Source organism: Aulostomus chinensis, chromosome 6 (genome assembly GCF_037954235.1).
Source record: "Aulostomus chinensis isolate RoL2024-O1b breed Wild chromosome 6, RoL_Achi_v1.0, whole genome shotgun sequence".
NCBI classification, from domain to species: domain Eukaryota; kingdom Metazoa; phylum Chordata; class Actinopteri; order Syngnathiformes; family Aulostomidae; genus Aulostomus; species Aulostomus chinensis.
In genome coordinates this window covers 2,160,444-2,174,956 of record NC_141325.1, presented here as the reverse complement: position 1 = coordinate 2,174,956, position 14,513 = coordinate 2,160,444, and the positions used below count along the sequence as shown (strand labels likewise).

The window sequence follows — 14,513 nt, the reverse complement described above, 5'->3', positions numbered from 1 at the left end:
TTTTCATGATTGTTTCTATTTTCTTCCTTTAGTGGTAGTGGAGGAGTTGCTGGATCGGGTCAGTCACGTGTTTCTACATGGAATCATTCCTCTCATGCCTTTACCGTCCGTCTAATCCAGTCATGAATAGATGAAACGTATCAATATAAATGATCGTTTTTTCCCTTTGTCGTGATAGTTTACAGCGCTTTGCTCTCGGTCGCGACACTGCAGACACGTTCCGTGAGGTTTGGCCTCCATCACGCACGCAGGAGTTGGAGTTGTTGAGCTATTCTGGCCTCTGGCCTTGTCTCTTCAGGCGAGGCACCCCCCCCCCCCCCCAAGCACCCCCAGCACCCGGGGGCTCCCAGCATTAGACACACAGGCCAAGCAGGAACGCAGTGAACGGCAGCGGGGAGGCCGGGGGACCCACCGGTCCCCGCTGAGGAACTCTGACGTCATCCGGACTTCTTGACTTACTGATCGTCTCTGTCGCGAGTGACGGTTTCCGCTTCCTCGCTGCGTGATCGACCTCACATCGCCGCCTTTAATTCGACAATCATGCGCAGTGGAACGACGAGGAGATTTTTCACTGCAGACGAGGAAGTGGTGTGACAGCCGGGAACAAAAGGCGTGTGTGTGTGTGTGTGTGTGTGTGTGTGTGTGTGTGTGTGTGTGTGTGTGTGTGTGTGTGTGTCAGCCAGAGAATCCTCCACAAAACTCGACCAACTTTGATCCCTTCAGTGGTTAACAAGCGTGCTGGGGGCGGGGTGAGGTGGGGTGACTGGTCACCATTACCATAATCAGGTCAGCGGTTATGAGGGGAGCACATGGCTGAGATGGGGATTACATGAGCACGGAGGAGCGGAGCGGAGTCACATGACCAGTAAACCCCCATGTCTGGACACATCCTGTCTCTGCAGGGGTGGGGTGGTGGAGGTGGGGTTGGGGGGGTCCCTCCTCTGTGACACACTTATTGTTGTGTGTGGAGTGTGTGTGCTGCCACCTGTTGGTGCAGACAAACACAGAGTCCACCGCCTTGAGTGTCTTAGAGAAGAGAGTCGAGACTTTCTCAGAAGTGGAAGGAGAGAAGCCATCAAGAGCCTCAAAGGACACCTGTGACCGTGAGGGTCCTCGGTGGAGATCCATGTGTAGAACTGCTGAGGTTCCACATGACACTCATCAAACGCACTGTGGTTTTCTCTTTTTTGGTGCCGAACTTGGCAGGTTTATCCAGAAATGGTTCAAATGTGGTCAGACAGGAGTTTAGTTTGCCGGCTGTCTTGTGTCCGGTTCCATGCGTGTGCCAGGAGAGGCAGCAGCTACATGGAGCAGGAACCACTGCCAGGCTCAGCTGGAGAGGGAACCATGGTGTCCAGCACAAAGAGAACCAAGGCCTGAGCCAGGCAGCCATGCAGCAGGCAGCCTTGCAGCAGGCAGCCTTGCAGCAGGCAGCCATGCAGCAGGCAGCCTTGCAGCAGGCAGCCATGCAGCCTTCACCCTGTCACACACAGGGGAGCAGCGGCGCGTCAGCAGGCTCCTAATGACCGAGGCTCCAGGGATGGAGACCCGGGTGTCGTCGGGGGCGTGGCCTGGACCGCAGCGCTGCTCGTGGGTCCTGGAGTGAGACATTTTACACTTGGCATCACACACCAGTTTGGTGGCCTACATTTCCTCGGCGTTCCCCTGCCAGCGTCACGTCTTCGGTGCCAGCTCACAGACCCCAGACGATGGAGTCACAAATCACCGGGGTCATGCAGTCTGACAGAGAACTGCAGTAACACGAGAGCAGTATTACCACGGAAACTCTCTGAAGTACTAGTTGTGGAAGAAGACATAGATTGGAGGATCGAATTATTCGATTTATATCAGCTGGCCTCAAAATAACCACATTCAAGGGAAAAGTTTCATATCTGAGAGTCACAGTTTGATTGAGCCGAGCTCTCGTCTGAGCCTGTGGCCTCCAAGTGAAGCGGAGGGAACATTTTCTGTCTCATGGCCACAAATTCATCAAACTTGTGGCCACAAAGTAGAAGTTCTGTCTCTCTGCAGTCACTCTGGGTCGATTGGTTTGGTCTGGATGTGTTTGTAGGACGCGGATGTATGAGACGTGTTTTCGTGGCTTAATCGATCACTATTGATAGTTCATTAGTTGATCATCTGTTGTGTCAGCGGAGGTGAAAGCATGAGAATGCTGACACGCGTCAGAGCCTGATTGAGTTCAAAGTGAGTCGCCTCCTCCAACCTCATGTTCACACACACACACACACACACACACACACCAGTGAGATGAAGATGACACGTAAGTGTGGGTTTGCGGCCCCCCCCTCTCCGTCGCTCCACTGAGGGCTGCAGAGGACGCAGGACTCTGCTGCAGACCTGGAGGCAACAGAAGCTGCTGGCATGTTTCTGCAACATTTATAAACTCATCATTTATGAAATGTTCACTTTTCTGGAGAGGTGGGTGCTGCCCCCCCCCCCCCCCCCCCCCAGTAAAAGATGATCAGCAGATCAGAGCAGACGGTGACTTTCTAATCTCATCATTCTAGAATATTCAGAGCACCCAGAGGGACACCTTGGCGCGCTCGCTGTTGTGGTTTTACTGCATTTCCTGGTCGGCTGCTTCACTTTGGCTCCACCTGCAGGAGGAACCGCTTCATCCTGTTTTACCTTTGTCTCTAATTCATGTATTTTAAACTCAAAGCTCATTGTTTTCATCAACAGCTTCCATGTCACGTGACCCAGCAACTCCAAATAAATAGCAAAATATTCTGAGCGGCTTCACCAGCGTCTCTGTCAATGTGACTATTTTCATTGGAAATGAGCTTCTGTTCCACAGGACTCTCAGTCACGATCAAATGTTGTTAAACTGCGGCAAACCTCCTTTCTGATGACTTTACTGTTTAATTTACTTTAAACTGCTTTGCTGTTCTCTGTGTTTTATATGAGCATTTTACAGCAAAGTCATGTTTTTTTTTCAACAGCCCCATGTCATGTGACCCAGTGACTCCATATAAATCCTGGACTGAGTACAAGATGCACTCTTCACTACTTTAAAGTAATACTTGAGTTTCTTGAACCGCATCTGTGTCATGTGACCAAGCAGCTCCAGGTCAATACCACATACTAATACTTGAAGGCCAACATACACAGCGAGTACTACTCTGTGTCTCCAGTTGACTCATTAAGAGGATGATGACAAAACCGGTGGTTTTCTTCTTTTCAGCGTTTCACCAGAAAAACCAGCAGCTCCCCTGGACACTTGGTGCTGTTGAACCTTCGGCCCCCTGCTGGACAACCCCGGTACAACAGCGTGTGAGAGCAGACAGAAGACGAGGACTCGGAAGGTTTATTAAGTTTGGAAACAGGAGAGCTGAGTCGGAGCGCGAGGCTTCCTGATCAGATGTGGTACTTGATCGCGTCGTCTCAGAACTTTACTGCAGTTCTTCAGTTTGTTTGTCAGCTGGATTCCACGCAAACTATTCTCATGAAGGTGAAGTGAGAAGCTATTCAAGTTTTAAGATGAAGAAATGGACAAGAAGGTTAACAAAAAAGAAACAAGGCCTAAATGTAAAAACTGTCATCCTGATCACGAAACCAAGGAAGCCTGATGGACGCGCCTGAGAGCTGCCCGCCCGCCAGCTTCTGGCCGATCCTGCCGACAGGAGGACAAGCACACAAAGGCGTGTCTGATCATGTGATTGTCATCATTTCTGTCATGCGCCGCTGCCAGTAACTCTCGTTTGTTAAAAGCTGCCGCACTTTTGCTCTTGAATGAGCTGAAACGTTCAGTTCTATCTTGACACGACGACAGCGAGGTTTTCAACAGGAAGAGGAAGAAAAGTAGCAAAACCGGAGTGGAGCGATGGCTTCCTGTCGGGTGAATCCAAGGTCGAGGGTCAGGTTGGTCTCACTGGACCGACAGCTGCACTTCAAAATGAGAGAAACTGAACAAAATCAAGAGGAAGGCTGGCAGGTCAAAGGTCAAAATCTGACTAGAACAAAACTTTATTTTATTTCTAACTCCAGTTGAACTGAGAACCGAGACTAACTAAGCTGAGGAGGAGGCACGCGCGTAAAAAGAGAAGAGGAAGTGGGCGTCCTCTCGACCTCACGTGGACAGCTGGTTAGTCGTCCCCACAGATGGCCTTCAGACAGTCTCCATGGTTACCGGACACTTCAGACTGGACAACAAAAGCAACACAAAAGAGAGCTTTAACACAAAGCGCTGACCAGAAACTCCCCGCCACCACCAGGACGACCAAGTAACTTTGGTTAAAGTGTGGGAACGAGTTACACCCGGTGGCCTCACACAACAAAGCTGAGGGTGCTCACCCCGTGGCCACTTAAAATCCACTTCATTAGTACTTCATAATGTGAGTATTTTCATGACAAATACTGTGGGAACACAGTACTGCAGGTGACTGTACACACGGCGGAGCTCCTCACCTCCAGGAAGGAGTAGAGCGAGTGGCCGTAGAGCTTCATGAACTCCTTCTTGATGTCCTGCATGTCGATCTCAGACCGACTCACCATGATCCGGTTCAGAGTGTCCTCGCATGTCCCGCCGCCCTGGTGGCGAGTGAGGCATTGACCGTCAGGACAAAAACACACCTGTCAGTTTGGGTTGGTCCTCTGTTGCAGGGAATTTGATTTGACTGGAAATACTTTTTACCCCTAAAGTACTACATAAAGTACGTCACGTCTAAGTCACCTTCATGCCCTCGTGCAGGCATTCCGCAAAGTAGGCCGGCTCATTCTTCACACACTTCACTGGAGCAAGAACAAAAACAGCGTTAATGCAACGATAAAAGAAGACTTTGATGCTTTGTACTTCATACAACTACAATCCCCACAGTATGAGTACTTGTCCACCATGTTATGTGCACAAACACGTAGTACTGTGGGATGAATTTGGGATGGGACGTACACACGGCCAGCAGCAGGTCCTGCAGGTCCCCCGACATCTCCGCTTCAACGCTCTTCTGGAGAGTTTTTCCGAACAGCTTCTTGTACTCGAGGAGAGCTGCGTAAGACACAAGCACACAGAGGTGAGGGACTCTGGCGCGTCCAGAACACCAGCAGAGCCTGGAGGGCCCACGACCTACTCAGTCTGAGCTGCGGGATGCTTCTCTGGCAGAGGATCTCGATGAATTTACATTCATCAGTGCCGAACTTCTTCTCCCCGGCCTCATGAAGGGTCTGGGTGCAAACAAACAAACAAACAAACAAACAAACAAAAGGTGATTAATGTCACGGTTCACGTGAGGTGAGACTGTTAAGTTTAAGAAATGAAACGGGTCACGTGTACCTCTGCGTCTTCTTTTGCCTGTTCTGGGTCCACCTTTGAGGGCTCGTCCCGCTTTCCCTGCAAAACCAGATCAAAACTTTGAGTCAAGTCCATCAGGCAGCCGGTTTTTACGGAGCGCACCTGAAAATTTTAATTTTAGCAGTACAGTTCAGTCACGCCAGCACTTTCCTCCTCTACTAGTACGCTGAAAGTAGAGGAACAAGCAACGGTGATCATTCACACAAATGCAGTGCATTCCATCTTTCAAGTCCTCACAAACGGGAGACTTGAGCTCACAAAGATGTTTTCCCCTCCTGCATCGCTTCTTTCCAGCTCCAGGATGCAGAACGATCCCGCCACGGATGTGGAGCTTGAAGTGACGACCTCGCATCACGCTGGATGACGACCTTGAGAGCTTGCAAACGGGGATTTTGAACTGTTGTTAGCTGTCAGTCACCATTAGCTTCAAGCTAAATATACGTGACTGGCACTTCCTGCATCCTGGAGTTGAAAATATGTCACATAGGAGAGGAAAAACTGTCTTCCTGAGTTTGAGAACTTGAAAGGAAAAAAAAAACAAAAAAAAACTTGAAGGATTGCTTTAAGGTTTGATTTTTCTAGATCAATTTATCATCAATACCCGATTGATATTCATACTAACCTCTGCTAGGATGAGCAGGGCCTTGCCAAAGTGTCCGGAAACTTCCTTGTCCAGGTCGTAGGTCAACTTCCTGCCTTTTTCTGTGGAGGAAAACAAACTCGTGACTGTCACATGACTGAATCATTTCAAGTAGTTTGTGCTTCTGGCGGCGTTGATATCAGCCTGGATGCAGGCGCCGTTCATGTGGGGGAAGCAGAAACGATTCTTGTACCTTGTAAGTAGACGTAGCTGAGCGCCTGGATCTGATGGTTGTTTCTGGAGGCAAAGATCTCCGTCAGCACGCTCTCTTCGGCTCCGATTCCCTGCAACATCGCACACGTGGAGCTGATCCGACTGAAGTTTTTTCGGTTGAATTTCTGCAGCGCGTCTACCAACCTTTAACGCCCGCATCACTTCGTGGCAGTCGTACGTTGCAGGAGGGGTGACCAGCGCCACCAGCAGGTCCTCCATGCTGCCGTAGGTCTCCCCCTCCAGTTCATCTGCCAGTTTCTGCAGCCCAACAGGAAAACATGTGACTGACGTCCACACTCACAAATACAGAAGAGCCCTCGAGGTGAACGAGGTGAGGCTGCGATGCCCAGCAGAGAGAAAACTCTGCTGCTGCTGTTTAACGGGATGTTTGGGTTCCGCTCCGCTGTTTAAAAGCATCAACGTCACAGTGATGGACCCTTTAACCATCAGTTACTCACGAATAACCAATCTGACTTGATAACCCAGACAAAAGATTCCTTCAGTGTAGCTTCATAGCCCTGGTAGGAACAATGGCTCAGCAGCTTTGCTGTCACACAGTCACACCCGCGTGTGAGTCAGAGTCAAATCTGACAGCGGCGCCCTCTTACGTCTCCAGTGGCCTCCTCGTAAGCCTCACAGATGAGCTGCCGCTGGGCGCTGCTCCTGCGGGTCAGGATGTCGATCAGGATCTTCTCTCTGGTGCCTGAAACAGCAGTAATAATAGCAGGAAAAAGTTTTGGATTGACATCAGGAAAGTAACTCCAGCTTGAATGAAGCACAGAGGAAGTTTGGAACTGGTCTTGGGTTCGTGACACTGGTGCAGCGTTCAAATATGAACCCCAGGAAAGAGGTTCAAACCAGTGGCAGAGACGTCCATCACTGGATCAGAAATATCCACCAGCGCTCCTGCACTCACAACCTCAGGACGCTCGGATGCCTCAGACCAGCAGCACGGAGCTGCTTTTTATCAAGTATTTTTATTACGCCTGAATCTTGGTCTCCGTTCACTTCAGTTGTTCAGGAGTTTACTGCAACCCTTTTTTCCTGTGAGACTCCAGCAGAGTTTTGATGAATAGAAAACTTCCCCTGACCTTCCGTCAGCGCGAAGGTGAGTAGATAACGACTGGGTTTAAAAAGGTTTCATTTCAGCGTGAACTGTCCCTTTAAATGATGTCAACGTCCTACCGAATCCCTTCATGGCCTCCTTCAGCGCCGCAGCATCACTTGCTGCATTGAAGACGTCTGCAGGCTTGATGGATCCTTTCTCTCCAGCCTGGGAACCAGAACCAAACATGTCACTCACGCCGGCCCCTCCTGCTCGTCACATCTGAAACGAGACGCTTGTGTGGAACCTACAGCTGCAGTGTAGGGCAGATCCACCACGCTCTCCAGGTCGTCCTGCAGGAGGAGGACAAATAACTCACCACTCAGAGGACGCTCCGAACTGCTTCAGGAAGTAGAAACGTAGCATGTGACTCACCCATAAACACGCCATCATGATGACAACCTCGAGTTCCTCTGGAGAAAACAGGACACAGTCTGTGTTATTCTGCCATTGATGAGCCACCTCCCTCCATCTTTGTTCAGGACCGTCCTACAGAGGTCCTCACCCCCCCCCCCCCAACTAAAGGACAGACTCAATTAAACACAGGAAGGAGGAAGTGAGGAAGGAAGCAGGAAGGAAGGTAGAAAGAGGGAACTCATAGACTATTGTAAGTCATATTGTACAATATGCAGTATAAAGGATTTAAATGAGACAAAATGGAAATAAAAGATTGTCTTCAGGGGAAAAGTAGGATAAAATAATACATTAAAACAAAATTAAGAGGAAAAAAGTGGAGAATCTGATTAAAAATGGGTGGGAGGCGGCCCTCCGCCTCCACCGCCCGGCTCCTTTGTTGAGACGCCGATTACAAACTCAAAGGCGTTGAACTTTGAAGGAAGATTTCTGTGCCGTCGGAGCCTCGTCTCGTCTCTGAGGCTTCAGTACCAATGCATCGAGCACCAACAACCCAACAATCAACCACCAAGACAGTCCAAAGTGAAAGAATCTTACCTGAGTGAGTGTGTGTGTGTGTGTGTGTGTCCACCAAAAACCTGCCTGTCTGCTTCCTCTGCGAAACCCTTTATCCTGCCTGAATCACCTGAGCCACACCCCCCTTACAGGCAGGTGCAGCCTTCAGGTGCAGCCTTCAGGTGCGCGCGCACGCACTCACACACACACACACACACAAACACAAACACAAACAGAACCCACTGGTCAACATGTGTCTCACATATTTACATGCTCCAGTATTTACAGATTGACTTGTTTACCTGCTGAACAGGTCTGTTGAGCATCTCTCAGGTGAATGTTTGAGCTCCACAGCCCACAAATTTGCGTGACGTCTCCCTCTGAGCGCTGCTGTTGTACTGAGCTGCTCCATAATAATCAGTGATGAAACTCATTCCAGCAGCCACGACCCCGGCCTGCCTGCAGGGATCAGAACGACGACATCCTTCCAGCAGCGAGGAGCATCTGACTGTCTGATCCTGCGTCCTCAAACACAAACATGGCCGCCGAGACATTTGCTAACTTTACATATTCACCTTGTTTTTGTGTCCCGCAGATCAGAGATGAAGATGCGACATTTTCTTTTGAATGTCACAACTTTAAACTCTTTGAGCGGTGCAGTTGTTGTTTGTTGTTTGTGATGCACTGAAAAATTCACTGGAATGAGGAAAAAAAAAAGTGTTTCAGTAAAGCTGATGGTTCCTGTTCTCAGGGGAATCGTTCACTCACGAACACAGACAGGAAGCAAACTTCAGTCCAGCCGTGAGATGAACTCAGAAGGAATGAGAGGGAATTCGCAGTCTTTTTGTGTTACGCTGTGAGTTTGTGTTTTTCTGACTGTTGCCTTTCTATGTGTGTTGTTTTTTTTTCGGTCGTGGCCTCCTCAGGGGTCTCCAGGCAGTTCCAGGAGAGGCTCGGTGAATGGAGGTGAAAGAACGCTGGTTATCAAAGGAACGGAAATCCCAATCATCAGATTAACCTAAACATGTGACTTAGTCACAGCTGAGGTACGGCAGTTTTGAAGTAATACGAGTTTCTCCTGCTTTCAAAGAGTGAGGAACAAGAGGGGGACCCTAGGGTGACAGACTGGAGTAGTCAGTATGTGGTTTTGTCAGTATTTGGTGTAGTCAGTATTTAGAGTAGTTATGTGAAGCAGCTTTACTGCTGCTGGGATCCAATAACACACCTGGAGGCCACTAACAGGTACACACCCACAGCACACAAACGCTTCGAGGCTCAAGACAACACAAATAAACCCTCATCTATCGCCGGTTAACTGATCTGCTCCAGATTTTAAGGGTTCTTCGCTGGCTGTCAATCAATCAATCAATCAATCAGACTTTATTTCTACGTCACTTTCCATGTGCAGAGAATGCAACACAAATGCACACTGAAGCAGTGACTGTAACCGATGTGAGAGTAACTCAGGAATAAAACCCGACAATGACCCTCGGATAAAAACTCCAACAGCAGAGGAAAGAGCGACAGCACAAAACCAGAGGATAAATGTTACTTTCAGACTTTTTTAATTAATAAAAAGAGGCACCAAATACAGGCATCATATTAATAGCATTGTAGTTATTTTCCACAAAATGATAGCACCAAAAATATAGTGATATTTTCTCCAGAATTCCCCGTTCCCGTGATAGGCACACAGTTGAAAGACGACAGGAAGTGGGATCAAAGAAAAATAAATCAAGTTCTCTTCTGTTGCAGTGCTCAGTTCTCTCCAGTGTCTCACACGTACAAGTACTACAGTAACTCAGTGGGTACATCAGTAGCTCAGGCATCACATCTTACGAGGATAAAATACATAACTGAGAAATTAATGTTTGAACGCGACGTGAAGGTAAATAGAAAATAAGTGAGGGATTTTGTTTGTGTCTTTGGGCGGAACGAAGGCAAACGACAGACACAAACCTCTAGAAAAAAACAGCGTGTCAGAGAGCGATGGTGTCATCGGGACAGCGGTAAGGCTAAAGGACGCACCCGTGTGGATGGACAACCGCCGTTCCCCCGCTGGCAGCTTGTTCGATTTGTTACAATCACATGGAAACTTTCAATATCTCACTCTGGAAAAATAAAAACTGTCTGAATGATTCATTTTGAAATTCATGAAGGTAAATACTGCATGGCACTTAATCTTGGCAGCTGACAAACAAAACAAGGAGTAGAACCTGTAGTTCTGCTAAGGTGAGGGTACAAATGTCTCTAAGTAAGGCGTTAACCAGCCGCTCATCAGGATAAAAGTGCCGGTGTTCCATGTTTCTGAACCACAAGTAAGTTTCACATCCACATTCCTCGAAATGCATATTTGATGATTTGCATCACAGCTTTTTGAAGCTAAATTGACTCCTGAAAAAAAAAGTAGACGAAAAGACGATTTTGACCTCTGTGATTAAAGGTACAATTTGTGAGCTTCATAATTCACCCTCCGAGTCAACAGGGGGCAGTACTGCCATTCCTTACTACCATAACACTCTTCTGTTACTGGACACACTTGTGAACACACAGGTTTGTTCTGCTTTGTTTGGTTATAAAAGCTGTTGAATCCGTTTCCCTCTGTAGACAAACTGTTGACTAGAAAGCAGCATGGAGGGCGTTGACGGCGTTTCTGCTCTATCCTGTATCTTTAGCCCATGAACTTTCGTAGCCATTCTGCTTAAATGCAGACACACTAAATTGGTTGGACAGGAAATTTTCTTGCCAACGGGTCTGAAAAGTTGACATAACGGATAGTTTTCCTTCAGGAACGTAGAGACTTGACGTGGTTTGTGAAAAGTAGAATACCAACATTTATTCTGGTGATCCGGCTGCTTCAGATGCATGTTTTGAAAGTTGCAATCAAAGCTCGTGATCACGACGGAAGGATTAATAAAAGTTGTGGCATAATTGCACTTGAAAAGGCGTCATTCATTTTTGTTCATATTTACACTCTGCACTCATTCAGCCTCAGGCCGTAGCAGCGCTCTCTCAGCAGCCGATGCCGGACGTCAAACTTTGCTCCGTTCATTTGCTCTTGTTGATGTTGACTAATGCGTGAAAGCCGGGCGTCTAGACGGCCGCCGCTCCACCGTAGTGACATTTAGTAAAAGTGAAATGACTCTGCAGCAGTAAAACAATCAACGGTGTCTGAGCTACCAGCATGTGGGTGCACATGGATGGAAATGTCCTGTAAACCAGAGGTTTGATTAAAGCAGCATTATGTAGCTTCAGCATTCTTCCGTTCCTCCTCCCGGCTCCGTACATCTCTAAGCCGTCTGAGCGTGACAGTGTAGGAAAGTCCTGCTAGCTTGCAGTGATGCTTTCAGACTCTCAGACTCGACAGTGGCACCTTGACGGAGGAAGCTAAAGCTTCATTTGTAGTTGTGGTTAAACTGACACCTGACCTTTGCCTCCCTGGACTCCAATCTTTGCGTCACTCACTCCTCACGCTCATCTCCTCTCCTGGTCCATGATCTTTTTGGGGTTAAGCGGTTTTGGCAGTATACTTGCAACAGGAGCCAGCCCGCCCACGTAGAACCCAACGCACAACTACAAACGAGCTTCAGAAGAGAGAAAAGGTACAATAAGACCACTGCTAGTTAATTTAAGGCTAGCAGCTAGCGGTAGCACGCTATGAAGTCATGATGTTAAAACATGTCCGCTCCGTTCCTCTGGAGTTCCAACACCGCGGTCATTTCTCAAATGGACACGTCAGCAGTGTTTTACAGCTGGCTATCAGCGGGGGGCGCTGCTGCTCTGCTAGACTACATACTGCTGCTTTAAACAGGCTCAGATGGAGTTTCTTGTCCATGGCTGACGCGGCCGAGTGCTTCGTGGATTCCTGAGGTAGCCCAGTTGCGAAATGATCAAAAATGCCGCTTGGCCGTCTGCACATCACTCGCTTCCCTTTTTAAAGTGGTATAAAAATACATTAACAAATATGTCGTTCCATTAAGTACAAACTTTTTTTTTTAGAAAATACTTTTTTTAAAAATTTCGTGTCAGTGTTTCAGACCTCAGTGCCGTCGTTGAGGTTGTTGTGGAGTTTGACCTCCAGGTTGACCTGTTTGACCTTGGCCTTGGGCCCCTGGTTGCGGCTGAGGATGTTGATGTTCCTCACTGTGCAGTGTTTGCTGCTGAAGTTCTTCTCCACACACTTGTCCAGGCACACCTCCACCTTGGTGCTGAGCGGATACTCCTCGTAGACTCTCGGAGTCTTCTTGTTCTTCTTCTTTGCCGACCGCCGGCAGCGACGGAACAGGAAGCAGGAGGCCAGCAGAACCAGGACCAGCAAGGTCACGACGGCCACGCCCCCACCTACCGAACTGCCCATGTGGGCGTTGAAGGTGGCAGAGGGTGCGACCTCCAGACGGAGGGACTTCATGTTGGTGCCGTTCTTCACCTGGTCGCCCTCGTTGTCGTAAATGAGCGACTCGTCCAGAGTCAGCCGGCCGCTGCGATCCACCAGGTCGCGTTTTGGGCGGCTCAGCTGATAGGTGACGGAGCGCTGGATCCTGGGACTGGACCGCGACTCCGGGCTAATGACGTAAATGACTTGGAGGTACCACTGATGTCCCGCCTCCACCTGTCAATCAACACAGACAAAAATAAACAACAAACCTCTTGACAAACAGTTTTCCTTGTCGTTTCATTCATGAAATCTTCTCATGCTCACTTTTGTTCTTCCGTACTGGAGGACTTTGTTAGCCCTCAGTGTGGTCTTACAGGCAGGAGGGTGAGCCTGGCGGCTCATTTGAGACTCCTGTCTACAACACAACACTGCATAGTTCAGGTGATTCCACAGACCTTGTAGAGAGCATCGACCTTCATGGTGAAGCCGTCCACGCCTGGCATGGCGGTCATCGGGTGCAACTCCGGGACATCTGTGGCGAAGTGAGCTTCAAAGGGAACATCGTGGAAATAATTGTCACATACGTCCGGCTGTTTGCGATCCTGGAGAGGGAACATGAAGGGGGGAAACACTCAGAAGAGCCTGGAGACAAATATTGACCCGCTCTTATCTGAGCAACGGTCTCACACGTGTCAGGAATGTGTAGAAATGGTTCACGCCCGTCAGAGAGGAGGTTCAGTGGCAGTCACAATACACCTGGGACGCCAAAGCTCATGGAGTGCACAAAGGGAGGATATGAAACATTCAGAGGCAACAAATTCTAAAACATGACCTCGGTTATGTTCCCTCAAAGCATGACTACAAGTTGCTTCCTTGTCTCTCAGGTGGCGTTCGTCAGGTGAAATCAGGCCACACTGATCTTCATGACAGCAACCAAAAGGTTGTTTTTTTTCAGTGTGAAGAATGTCAGTGACAGTGAACATCTAAAAATGCTGTCTCTCCAGTGACTGGTGTGACTGGTGTGACTGGTGTGACTGGTGTGACTGGTGCATCCACTGCTTCACTGCAGCTGGAGCTGGAGAGACAGACAGGTCTCTCCGTTTTAATCCTCCACTTAGGACACAGCTGCAGGCGCTGAAGAACAGCTCGTCTGCTGAGTCCAGGACCTGATGTGGGTCAGAGCCAGCAGGACTCGCTACTCCTCAGACTATAGAGGGTTCACTGACTTTTATCTTTATTTGAACAAAGCTTGCAGAGGATGAAACGGAGGTTCATACTCAATGTACCAAATTTTAGAGCTGTCGACTCTCCCGGGGAGAGATGAAGGCACTGCAGGAGGAGGAGGAGGAGCTGTCCTCTCCTGAGGGACGGTCTCTGACAGGGTCAACACATCTGTCCTCTCCGTCCACAACATTGTTGCTGTCTAACTGATCCTTCAGGTGCAGCTAAACACTGGAGTCCTGGTCTGGTCGGCCCGCCAGTGCTGCTCCGTGTGTTGGTTTACTGGTTGTTTCAACAGCAGTTGTTTACACCTGCTTGTTTAACAAGGACTTCATCACCTATTTAGCTTCAGCCCAACAAAAGACAAATACTGGACCAGAGAACCAGAGGGAAGCAGAGACCTGTCCGTCTCTCCAGTTTTCCTGTTCAATGCTATTTATTCTTCTGTTATCAGTGTCATAGATTATTACTTTGGTAGATTATAATCTACCTAAGTAGACCTAAAGACCTAAGTAGGTGTACCAGCAGCAGGAAGCGATGCTTGAGGTGTTTGTTGGGCTGGATGCAGCCGTACTGCGGCCCCTCGTTGTACAGGGTCCCTGTGGGGTCGAAGAAGGGGACGTAGCCGTCCCTGCCGGTGCAGAGGTAAACCTTCTCCAGCTGCAGCTTGTAGGCTGCGTTCAGGTTCTGCTCAGGGTTCCACAGCACCCGGCCATACAGAGTCTGACCTGCAGGGGGCAGC

General features: G+C 48.9%; 2 protein-coding genes across 4 annotated transcripts in view; both read right to left on the bottom strand.

The window, feature by feature from the left end:
• Window positions 1–3,956: 3,956 nt before the first annotated feature.
• On the bottom strand, window positions 3,957–8,283 carry anxa3a (annexin A3a). Its single transcript, XM_086205780.1, has 14 exons — window positions 8,218–8,283; window positions 7,642–7,679; window positions 7,518–7,559; window positions 7,347–7,434; window positions 6,770–6,864; window positions 6,306–6,419; window positions 6,142–6,232; window positions 5,931–6,010; window positions 5,291–5,347; window positions 5,088–5,181; window positions 4,910–5,005; window positions 4,694–4,752; window positions 4,429–4,551; window positions 3,957–4,163 (listed from the first exon to the last, which is right to left on the bottom strand). Exons 2-14 carry the CDS (start codon window positions 7,657–7,659, stop codon window positions 4,107–4,109), a joined length of 1,014 nt encoding a protein of 337 aa, XP_086061906.1. The 5' UTR covers window positions 7,660–7,679; window positions 8,218–8,283; the 3' UTR covers window positions 3,957–4,106.
• Window positions 8,284–9,727: 1,444 nt separating this feature from the next.
• Window positions 9,728–14,513, bottom strand: part of fras1 (Fraser extracellular matrix complex subunit 1) — a 191,661-nt gene continuing 186,875 nt past the window's right edge. For all 3 annotated transcript variants that reach the window (XM_086205777.1, XM_086205778.1, XM_086205779.1), the window contains exons 71-73: window positions 14,294–14,499; window positions 13,006–13,152; window positions 9,728–12,784 (exon numbers count right to left, since the gene is read on the bottom strand). In XM_086205777.1, the coding sequence (XP_086061903.1) occupies window positions 12,209–12,784; window positions 13,006–13,152; window positions 14,294–14,499 (929 nt within the window). In that variant the 3' untranslated portion in view covers window positions 9,728–12,208. The remainder of the gene's footprint in view (window positions 12,785–13,005; window positions 13,153–14,293; window positions 14,500–14,513) is intronic.